This window comes from Oncorhynchus gorbuscha, linkage group LG05 (assembly GCF_021184085.1).
Source record: "Oncorhynchus gorbuscha isolate QuinsamMale2020 ecotype Even-year linkage group LG05, OgorEven_v1.0, whole genome shotgun sequence".
Taxonomy (NCBI): domain Eukaryota; kingdom Metazoa; phylum Chordata; class Actinopteri; order Salmoniformes; family Salmonidae; genus Oncorhynchus; species Oncorhynchus gorbuscha.
The window spans coordinates 38,045,291-38,057,551 of record NC_060177.1 but is presented as its reverse complement, the minus strand read 5'-3'; the positions used below and the strand labels follow the sequence as shown (position 1 = coordinate 38,057,551).

General features: G+C 42.3%; 1 protein-coding gene across 5 annotated transcripts in view; it reads left to right on the top strand.

Annotated features, from left to right (window-relative positions):
• Positions 1–9,749, top strand: part of LOC124035925 (LARGE xylosyl- and glucuronyltransferase 2) — a 133,622-nt gene extending 123,873 nt beyond the window's left edge. For 4 of the 5 annotated variants that reach the window (XM_046349844.1, XM_046349847.1, XM_046349843.1 and 1 more), the window contains 5 exons: positions 3,813–3,976; positions 4,245–4,523; positions 4,764–4,910; positions 7,110–7,305; positions 7,929–9,749. In XM_046349844.1, the coding sequence (XP_046205800.1) occupies positions 3,813–3,976; positions 4,245–4,523; positions 4,764–4,910; positions 7,110–7,305; positions 7,929–8,126 (984 nt within the window). In that variant the 3' untranslated portion in view covers positions 8,127–9,749. The remainder of the gene's footprint in view (positions 1–3,812; positions 3,977–4,244; positions 4,524–4,763; positions 4,911–7,109; positions 7,306–7,928) is intronic. The other variant, XM_046349846.1, reaches the window with a different exon arrangement.
• The last annotated feature ends 2,512 nt before the right edge of the window (positions 9,750–12,261 follow it).

The window sequence follows — 12,261 nt, the reverse complement described above, 5'->3', positions numbered from 1 at the left end:
TTGAAGAACTTCGGATGTTTTCAATGACGAGACTCTTAGTTAGATAGCAAATGTTCATTTGTGATAATTTGTGTAGACGAAATAGCTCCGTTTTGTTCATCACGTTTGCAGTCACTTACAATGCCAAACTTTTTTCCAAATTAGCTCCATAATATCGACAGAAACATGGCAAACGTTGTTTAGAATTAATCCTCAAGGTGTTTTCACATATCTATTCGATAATCTATCAGTGGTGGCAGTTGGCTTCTCATCAGAAGCAAACTGAAAAATACTGCAGCTGGAGATTACGCAATAATTGCGACGGAGGACACCAAGCGACCACCTGGTAGATATAGTCTCTTATGGTCAATCTTCCAATGATATGCCTACAAATACGTCACAATGCTGTCGACACCTTGGGGAAGCGACAGAAAGCCTAAACTCATTCGTGGCCCATTCACAGCCATATAAGGAGTCATTGGCATGAGGCGGTTTCAAAAAATGCAGCACTTCCTGATTGGATTTGTATCTGTTTTTTTTTCTGTAACATCAGTTCTGTGGCATTCACAGACAATATCTTTGCAGTTTTGGAAACGTCAGAGTGTTTTCTTTCCAAAGCTGTAAATTATATGCATAGTCGAGCATCTTTTCGTGAAAAACGGGAACGTTTTTCATCCAAAATTAAAATAGCGCCCCCTATATCCAAGAAGTTAAGGAAGCGATAGGAAAAGGAATCTGGTTCATATCCTTTTAAATCCAACAAAGCAAGGCTATGGAACATGGAGTTTTCAAAATAGAAGCCACTTCCTGTGTTTGATTTTCCTCAGGGTTTTGCCTGCAATATCAGTTCTGTTATACTCACAGACAATATTTTGACCGTTTTGGAAACCCTGAGTTTTAGAGTGTTTTCTATACAATACTAATAATAGCAACTGAGACTGAGGAGCTGGCCGTTTACAATGGGCACCTTTTCATCCAAGCTACTCAATACTGCCCCTGCAGCAATATGAAGTTAATAATGTATAGATCAAGATTATGCCCCCTTTGATATAAGGGTTCACTTTAAAAAAAGAATATAGAAAGGAGGTAGGTGGTAGGTGGGCGTGATGGGAAGTTACTGGAGTATGAAGATACAAAACTACGCAATTGCAGGTATCTAATGAAATGGGATCCCGTAATTAAACTTTTGTACTAACTGTTCCAAAGATGAAAAATCCTTACCAATGTACAAGTCGTTCAGTGAGGAGATGCCTTTTCCAGACCAGAAATGAAACGCACGGTCTAATACTGATGGAGAGAATACATGAATGGTTGGTTCTTTAATAATGGGGCAGAAGTTGACAGTTCACCGAGATCAAACGATCGCCTGAACTGTTTCCAGATTTCTATGGAGAATGTTTCTCACTAGTGTTTTTAGCTAATGCAAGTCTTGAGAAAAGTAAGGCAGCTAAGGAGGTTGGGCCACAGGATGAGATCTCCAAGGTCAACCATTTCATACCTGTAACATCAGGGGTATCTGTCATCCAATATAGAATGATTCATATATTAGCTGACCAGTAATAATATTGAACGTTCAGAAGTGCTAGACCAACCTGGGGACGAGATCTCTGCAATGTGCTCTTACGTATCCGAGGGTTTTTCTTGTTCCAGATGAAAGCATATATCAGTGTATCTATGGAAATAAAAAATATATATATATACCCTGCTCAAAAAAATAAAGGGAACACTAAAATTACACATCCTAGATCTGAATGAATGAAATATTCTTATTAAAAAACTTTTTCTTTACAAAGTTGAATGTGCTGACAACAAAATCACACAAAAATGATCAATGGAAATCAAATTTATCAACCCATGGAGGTCTGGATTTGGAGTCACACTCAAAATGAAAGTGGAAAACCACACTACAGGCTGATCCAACTTTGATGTAATGTCCTTAAAACCAGTCAAAATGAGGCTCGGTAGTGTGTGTGGCCTCCACGTGCCTGTATGACCTCCCTACAACGCCTGGGCATGCTCCTGATGAGGTGGCGGATGGTCTCCTGAGAGATCTCCTCCCAGACCTGGACTAAAGCATCCGCCAACTCCTGGACAGTCTGTGGTGCAACGTGGCGTTGGTGGATGGAGCGAGACATGATGTCCCAAATGTGCTCAATTGGATTCAGGTCTGGGGAACGGGCGGGCTAGTCCATAGCATCAATGACTTCCTCTTGCAGGAACTGCTGACACACTCCAGCCACATGAGGTCTAGCATTGTCTTGCATTAGGAGGAACCCAGGGCCAACCGCACCAGCATATGGTCTCACAAGGGGTCTGAGGATCTCATCTCAGTACCTAATGGCAGTCAGGCTACCTCTGGCGAGCACATGGAGGGCTGTGCGGCCCCCCAAAGAAATGCCACCCCACACCATGACTGACCCACCGCCAAACCGGTCATGCTGGAGGATGTTGCAGGCAGCAGAACGTTCTCCGCGGCGTCTCCAGACTCTGTGACGTCTGTCACATGTGCTCAGTGTGAACCTGCTTTCATCTGTGAAGAGCACAGGGCGCCAGTGGTGAATTTGCCAATCTTGGTGTTCTCTGGCAAATGCCAAACGTCCTGCACGGTGTTGGGCTGTAGGCACATCCCCCACCTGTGGACGTTGGGCCCTCATACCACCCTCATGGAGTCTGTTTCAGACACATTCGCATTTGTGGCCTGCTGGAGGTCATTTTGCAGGGCTCTGGTAGTGCTCCTCCTGCTCCTCCTTGCACAAAGGCGGAGGTAGCGGTCCTGCTGCTGGGTTGTTACCCTCCTACGGCCTGCTCCGCGTTTCATGATGTACTGGCCGGTCTCCTGGTAGCGCCTCCATGCTCTGGACACTACGCTGACAGACACAGCAAACCTTCTTGCCACAGCTCGCATTGTTGTCCCATCCTGGATGAGCTGCACTACCTGACCAACTTGTGTGGGTTGTAGACTCCGTCTCATGGTACCACTAGAGTGAAAGCACCGGCAGCATTCAAAAGTGACCAAAACATCAACCAGGAAGCATAGGAACTGAGAAGTGGTCTGTGGTCATCACCTGCAGAACCACTCCTTTATTGGGGGTGTCTTGCTAATTGCCTATAATTTCCACCTGTTGTCTATTCCATTTGCACAACAGCATTTGAAATTTAATGTCAATCAGTGTTGCTTCCTAAGTGGACAGTTTGATTTCACAGAAGTGTGATTGACTTGGAGTTACATTGTGTTGTTTAAGTGTTCCCTTTATTTTTTTGAGCAGTGTATTTTGTTAGGAATACATTGAAGTAAGTATAAAAGCTTAAGTAATACATTAGTTTTAACAATGCTAATTCTTCCGGCCAAAGAAAGAGAAAGTAAATCCCGCCGTTCAAGATCCTGTTTCAGGCGGAGTATCAAGGGAGGGAAATTGGCATTATAGTGATCTTTTAAATTGTGCGTGACCCAAATTCCCAAATATGTCTGTGTAGTCACTCTGAAGGGCACATATCTAAAACAAGTTTGCATGGCAGAAAGATTAATAGGCACCAATTCAGTTTTTTGTAGATTAACTTTATAATGAGGTGCGATGCGGAATGCGGTTTTAACCAATCAGCATTCAGGATTTGCACCACCCATTGTATAACATTTAACAAACCACTCCCTAATACCTCAAGTAGGTTTTAACATTCACCATACCTTTATTCACTATACTATCATGGACATCCAGACAGAATACAACAGAGTGTGCAGGTGTGCCGCATGCTCTCATGAAACCATGTTAGCCTATTAGAGGGAATATTTATTTCTGAACATGGGTTTTGACCACCCTCTGTCCATCCCTCTCCAGTTACAAGGAGCTCTGGAGGAGCTGGATGAAGACGACCAGTGTTATGACTTCCGGCGGGAGCGAATCACAGTGCACCGCGTGCACCTCTACTTTCTGCAGTACGAGTACACGCCCACCGGGGACGACACGGACGTCACGCTGGTCGCACAGCTCTCCATGGACAGGTAAACACTCAACGTATAGCTCTGACTCTACTGGCCTTTGGTTTACTAGTTATTGGAGATGTGAGCTTGAATTCATTATCACGTTATGGCTAATCAGGAGTGCACCTCTCTACAAATATGATTGAATTTTGCTTATTTCTCTACTTCTTCCTCTTCCCTCTCCTCCATCTTTTCTTCTCTACTTCCACCACTGCCTTTAATATCATTATACATGCTTGTGATACTATACTACTCTGTTTGTATTTTATGTCATCTCTATTTCTCTCAGGTTACAGATGCTGGAGGCCATATGTAAGCACTGGGAAGGCCCTATCAGCCTGGCCTTGTACATGTCAGACGCCGAGGCCCAACAGTTCCTGCGTTACGCCCAGGCCTCCGAGGTGCTGAAGAACCGTAAGAACGTGGGATACCATATCGTTTACAAGGAGGGACAGTTCTACCCTGTCAACCTGGTGAGAAATGTGGCCCTGAGGAACGCCAACACACCCTATGTGTTCCTGGCAGACGTGGACTTCCTGCCCATGTATGGCCTCTATGATTACCTCAGGTGAGTCGTAGTTCTTCCCAAAGATATTCCATCATAAACATAGACAGAACACTGGCTGGGATTTTTTGTTGTTGTTGTCATTTAGCAGCCATTTTATTCCAAAGAAATGTACAGACAACATATGTATGATGTTCATATGTGTTGCCAGCAATGCATTCCTACCAACTAGTGGCAGCTGTGGCTCTAGCTGATGAAGAGTATTCATTGTAAATGAATGGTTTCTCTATCGTACCCCCACAGAAAGTCAGTGGTCCAGTTAGACATGGCCAACACTAAGAAGGCTCTGGTGGTACCGGCCTTTGAGACGCTGCGCTACCGCCTCTCCTTTCCCAAATCCAAAGCCGAGCTGCTCTCCATGCTGGACATGGGGACCCTCTACACCTTCAGGTACACCAGCACTAACAGCTCACCCCATTGCTCAATCTGGCTTGTAGATCAGGAGGTTTGAATGGCCCTTCTGAAATACACCCAGATGACATAACTTGGAACAGCCATCCTGATGTTGATACTATGTTTGTTTCATTGAAGTAATTTGATAATATATACAGTACCAGTCAAAGGTTTGGACACACCTACTCATTCAAGTTTTTCTTTATTTGTAATATTTTCTGCATTGTAGAGTAATAGCGAGGATATCAAAACTATGAAATAACACATGGAATACTGTAGTAACCAACATTATTTTGATTTGTTAAACAAATCAAAATATATTTCATTTTTGAGATTCTTCAAAGTAGCCACCCTTTGACTTGATTACATATTTGCACACTCTTGGCATTCTCTCAATCAGCTTCATGAGTTAGTCACTTGAGTTAGTATTGGAGCGAAACTTTTCAATTAACAGGTGTGCCTTGATAAAAGTTAATTTGTGGAATTTATTTTCCTTCTTAATGCATTTCAGCCAATCAGTTGTGTTGTGATAAGATTGCTCTATTTGGTAAAAGACCAAAGTCCATATTATGGCAAGAACAGCTCAAATAAGCAAAGAGAAATGACAGTCCATCATTACTTTAAGATATGAAGGTAGAAAGTACACTTTATAAAATCCGTAGCTGTGTCCAAACTTTTGACTGGTACTGTATACAGTGCATTCGGAAGACATTCAAAACTCTTGACTTTTTACACATTTTGTTACGTTACAGCCTTATTTTAAAATGTATTATATAAATAAAATCCTCTTCAATTTACACACAATACCCCAGAATGACAAAGCGAAAACATGTTTTTATAAATGTTTGAAATGTATCAAAATAGCAGTATTCAGACCCTATGCTATAAGACATCATGTTTCCATCGAGTCCACCTGTTTTAAATTCAATTGATTGAACATGATTTGGGAAGGCACAAACACACCTGTCTATATAAGGTCCTACAGTAGACAGTGCATGTCAGAACAAAAACCAAGCCATGAGGTCGAAGGAAGTGTCCGTAGAGCTCCAAGACAGTATTGTGTCGAGGCACAGACCTGGGGAAGGGTACCAAAACATTTCTGCAGCATTGAAGGTCCCCAAGAACACAGTGGCCTCTATCATTCTTAAATGGAAGAAGATTGGAACCCCTAACATTCTTCCTAGAGCTGGACACCTGGCCAAACTGAGCAATCGGGTGAGAAGGGCATTGGTCAGGGAGGTGACCAAGTGCAATCTCTGTGGAGATTGGAGAACATTCCAGAAGGACAACCATCTCTGCAGCACTCCACCATTCAGGCCTTTATGGTAGAGTGGCCAGACAGAAGCCACTCCTCAGTAAAAGCCACTTGACAGCCCACTTGGAGTTTGCCAAAAGGCAACTAAAGGACTCTCAGACCATGAGGAACAATATTCTCTTGTTTGATGAAACCAAAATTGAACTCTTGGGCCTGACTATCAAGTATCACGTCTGGAGGAAACCTAGTACTATCCCTACGGTGAAGCATGGTAGTGGCAGGGACTAGGAGACAAGTCAGGGTGGAGGGAAATATAAACAGAGCAAAGTACAGAGAGATTCTTGATAAAAACCTGCTCCAGAGCACGCAGGACCTTAGACTGGGGCAAAGGTTCACCTTCCAACAGGACAACGACTAAGCACACAGCCAAGACAATGCAGGGGTGGCTTCGGGACAAGTCTCGGAATGTCCTTGAGTGGCCCAGCAAGAGCCCAGACTTGAACCCGATCTAACATCTCTGGAGAGATCTGAAAATTGCTGTGCAGCGATGCTTCCCATACATCCTGAAAGAGCTTGAGAGGATCTGCGGAGATCAATGGCAGATACTCCCCAAATACAGGTGTTCCAAGCTTGTAGCATCATACCCAAGAAGACTCGATGCTATAATCACTTCCAAAGGTGCTTCAACAAAGTACTGTTTAAAGGGTCTGATTACCTATGTAAATGACAAACATGTTTTTGCTTTGTCATTATAAGGTATTGTGTATAGATTGATGAAAAAAAACGAAAGTTGAATCCATTTTAGAATAAGCCTGTAACGTAACAAAATGTGGGAAAAAGTCAAGGGGTCTGAATACTTTCCCAAATGCACTTAATGCAATCTTGTTCAAAACTATTATTTTACACACCTGCACACTTCTCCTTCTCCTTGCCTTCCCCAGGTATCACGTTTGGACCAAGGGCCATGCTCCTACTAACTACGCCAAGTGGCGGACAGCCACCACGCCCTATAAGGTGGAGTGGGAGGCAGATTTTGAGCCCTATGTGGTGGTGAAGCGGGACTGCCCTGAGTATGACCAGCGCTTTGTGGGCTTTGGCTGGAACAAGGTCTCCCATATCATGGAGCTGGATGCACAGGTACAGTATGGAGGATAATGGTGGGGAGTTCAAATATAATATATTCATTTTCCTCCAGGACACATTATCACACCACAGTACATTTGCACACGTTGGGTAGACCAAACAACCATAGCAGACAAGACGGGCAGACAAAGAGATGTAGTTAAAGTCTACATATGCTCATTTGTTTATGGCTTGTTGAGAAGAAAAATGTTTGTTAATGTTATTGTTCACATTTTATCCTCAGACTCTACTCCCAAATAATCTGCACATAATAACTCCTTTTAATTTAAATTTAATTCAAAACCTCAACTCATCTTTGGAATTCAGTTAAGGTTATGCTAATGATTAGAGCAGATTTGATTCGCAGTAGACCTCTGTTATTAGGTTTAATGCTTTCGCTAAGTCAGGAATAATAGCTATTGTAATGGCCCATAAATCAAAGTCGAGCCATGACATTTCAGTGTTCAGCACCTCAGAGCAACGATCGTGACTTTGTTTCTCGAGTCTTAAATTATTCAGTCACAGCCGGGACTGCAGATGAGTATTAGCTACGTAGCTAAAATGTGGTGCCTGTTGTATACGGACCGTGTCCAATAAACAAATAAAATAAAACACGTTTTCACCCCTTCCCCCCCCAGGAGTACGACCTGATGGTTCTGCCCAATGCGTTCATGATCCACATGCCACACGCACCCAGCTTCGACATCTCCAAGTTTCGCTCCAGCCCGGGCTACCGCTACTGCCTGCAAACCCTCAAAGAAGAGTTCCACCAAGACCTGTCCCGGAAGTACGGCGCAGCCGCCCTCAAGTACCTCACTGCTCAGAGGAACATCTAAACCAGGACTCCCAAGGGCCACTGGGCTCCATATCTAGGGCCCCAACGGCCCCACTGGCCCCCATGCTGCTCCCTGGCAAGTCTGAAGGGGTTTGGGAATATTGGCAACTATCCTCCAATATCTCAACTAATCTTGGATATCAAGATGGAGCTTTAAAGTCTTGTAGACATTTCTGGAGATGTGTTAAACTTTCTGGGGTGGTTTGGGCTGGGATGACCCACCCAATTATGATAGAATGGATTATGGCCCAAACTGGACTAAAAAAATGAACCAAACAGAACAGACATGACAGTTGTCGCAAGATGTTGGGCTCACTGGGAAGACGTTCCTCTGAGAGGGATGAGTGCTTGACTTCTTTAAGCCAGGGAGGAAGTGACGATTATCATGATTTGTTCTGACAATCAGGGCCTTTTCTGAGGAAAATACATTTCAAACCAATACGACCACATGGGATATCTGTACCTGGAACTCAAGGACAGGACATTTGGGAAACACAGAACTTAAAGAAGGGGAAGTTGCATCTTCCCTGGTCTCTTCAAGGGGACGAATCTGAATCACGTTCGGAGTGACCAAACGAACTGGATAAACGTTTAAGCCTTATAATTTTCCCTTATATTTAATAAGATATTTAATGATATCAGTATTTTTCTCAATGTAAATGATTAGCAATTAATAACAAACAAATATGGCATATATATGTTTTGATTATGATGTTGCATTATAATTCAATTCTATTTCCTTTCTCTATTTTTGAACCCCCCTGAAAGGAAAGAGTATGTCCTTGATTGAAAGCCTCTGAAGGAGTGAGCGGGGAGAATAGCCAGGCATCATGGTTAAACTGGACATTGTGTATGTGTGTGCACTCACTGACTAAATGAGCTGCTCACTAAGTCACCATGCTATGCCATACTACATTCTTACCACTCAATGTCATATACTTTTCTCTTTCCTCTACATCATACTAATATCATCATGCATCTAAATAATATATACATACAGTATCAGTCAAAAGTTTGGCCACACATACTCATTCAAGGGTTTTTCTTTATTTTGACTATATTCTACATAGTAGAAGAATAGTGAAGACGGTAAAACTATGAACCAGCACATATGGAAACGTAGTAACCAAAAAAAGTGTTAAACAAATCAAAATATATTTGATATTTCAGATTCTTCAAAGTAGCCACCCTTTGCCTTGATGACAGCTTTGCACACTCTTGGCATTCTCTCAACCAGTTTCATGAGGTAGTCACCTGGAATGCATGGAGGATGGGGAATAATTTAGGTGTGCCTAATTTGTGGAATTTATTTTCTTCTTAATGCGTTTGAGCCAATCAGTTGTGACAAGTTTGGGGTGGTATACAGAAGATAGCCCTATTTGGTAAAATAAAAAAGTCCATATTATGGAAAGAACAGCTTAAATAAGCAAAGAGAAACAACAGTCCACCATTACATTAAGATATGAATATCAGTCAATTGGGAATATGTCAAGAGATTTGAAAGTTTCTTCAAGTGCAGTCACAACAAACATCAAGCGCTATGATGAAACGGCACTCATGAGGACCGCCACAGGAAAGGAAGACTCAGAGTTACCTCTGCTGCAGAGGATAAGTTCATTAGAGTTAACAGCCTCAGAAATTGCAGCCCAAATAAATGCTTCACAGAGTTCAAGTAATAAGATACATCTCAACATCAACTGTTCAGAGGAGACTATGAATCAGGCCTTCATGGTTGAATTTCTGCAAAGAAACCATTACCAAAGGACACCAATTAGAACATGAGACTAGCTTAGACGAAGAAACACGAGCAAAGGACATTAGACGGGTGGAAATCTGTCCTTTGTTTTTTCAACGCTGTGTCTTTGAGAAACAGAGTAGGTGAATGGATGATCTCTGCATATGTGGTTCCCATCGTGAAGCATGGAGGAGGAGGTGTGAGGGTGCTTTGCTGTTGACACTGTCGGTGATTTATTTAAAATTCAAGGCACATTTAACCAGCGTGGCTACCACAGCATTTTATAGTGATACGCCATCCCATCTGGTTTGCGTTTTCATTTGTTTTGCAATAGGACAATGACCCAACACACCTCCAGGCTGTGTAAGGGCTATTTGACCAAGAATAATGTGATGGAGTGCTGCATCAGATGACCTGGCCTCCACAATCACCTGACCTCAACCCAATTGAGATGGTTTGGGATGAGTTGGACTGCAGAGTGAAGGAAAAGCAGCCAACAAGTGCTCAGCATATGTGGGAACTCCGTCAAGACTTTTGGAAAAGCATTCCATGTGAAGCTGGTTGAGAGAATGCCAAGTGTGCGAAGCTGTCATCAAGCCGAAGGGTGCCAACTTTGAAGAATCTAAAATCTATTTTGATTTGCTTTTAACAAATGTTATGCTTTTTTTGTTGTTTACTTCATCATCTCATGTGTGTTATTTCATTGTTTTGATGTCTTCACTATCATTCTACAATGTAGAAAATAGTCAAATAAAGAAAAACCCTTGAATGAGTAGGTGTGTCCAATCTTTTGACTGGTACCGCATAGGTGTTAATATTAAGATTCTTGTTTTTCCTTCTGCATATATTTATCCCCTCTAAGCCAAATATGCACCCAACTTCAGTCAAAAATACAAGTCACCACTGATTGGGACCATCGCAAACAGACCCCCAAAAAATCTAAATAGCAACAACAAAAAAGCATCTCGCCAGAAATGCAATGGCTGAAAATAAACAGCCTGTTGTTGAATTGTTAACAATCACTACAGAAATGCCATGAGCGATTGGAGCATTACCAGTGCCATGTCGAGATGAGTAATACACTGTATGCTATGTGCCATCTACTGTAACAAACCTTGTCATCTACCAAACAAGCCGTTCTCCTTTTACGATGAACCTTTCGCCTTTTCTTTAAAACTTCATTCCTTTTTCTATTGACCCATTCCTTGTTTTCTTTTTCGTATACCACCAGGAAACCCACTTCTGTTCTCACAAACCATCCCTTCTTTCTCTAATCCCAACCCCTTCCTAAATCTCTATATGCTACTACTACTGTTTTGAACTCTATAGTACACATAATCCATGGGACAACCGGGCAGGAACAAATCAACCTTTCAACCCCAATGAACCTACCACTCCAAATGCCAAATAATAGGTATACGCCTAAAGTCACGAGAAACGGCACAAGTGTTCAAGTCTATTTGCTACTGTAATGACTTTGTAATGACTGAATGGTTACATATAATGCCACTATGGGGTCGGCACATACAACACAACTACGGGATGGGCACATACCCTGCATCGTTACTATGGGTTATATACACAGCTGCCATTGAATTGGCTACCAAGGAATGGATCAAGACACCACCTCTCCCTGCCACCTTCCATGCCTCCCAAAACCCCTGTCGACTGTTCTGAGTGCAGTAAATGCTAGTGCCTTTGCTGTATTGTGTAACTGGATATTGATTGTACTGCTGTACGTTACCAATGGGGCCTGAGGATAGTCAGGCACTCTATTTATTATTGTCGACTCAAATCAATCATATTTTTCTATGTCGGGGACAAAGTGCTTTAAATAAATATGCCCTTTTTCAACCAGTTTGTCTGAGGTTTGTCTCCATTGGAACATAAGTGGAACGGATTGAAGGATATGGTATCACCACTATAAGTGTGGAATTATATACACATTATTTATTTTCAGAGTTAATTGGTTTTAAAACATCAAGGATTCTCCTCCCATTCATGTTTTTATATGAAGACATAATGTATGCAATGACACACACACACACACACACACACACACACACACACACACACACACACACACACACACACACACACACACACACACACACACACACACACACACACACACACACACACACACACACACACACACACACACACACACACACACACACACACACACACACACCACCAAGGAGGGAAAACAAAACAAATTGTAATTCTCCGTCAGCTGTTTGTTATCTTCTGTGACATTTATTACCAGCCTGAAAATTGAATTGTCTCTTATAGATGTACTGCTTGTCTTAAGGAAATAATCGGCCGCCAGGCAGGCAGTTTTCTTTCACCAAAAAATAAACTAAAAATGGTTTAGCATTTCTTCATATCCACTTTCCCA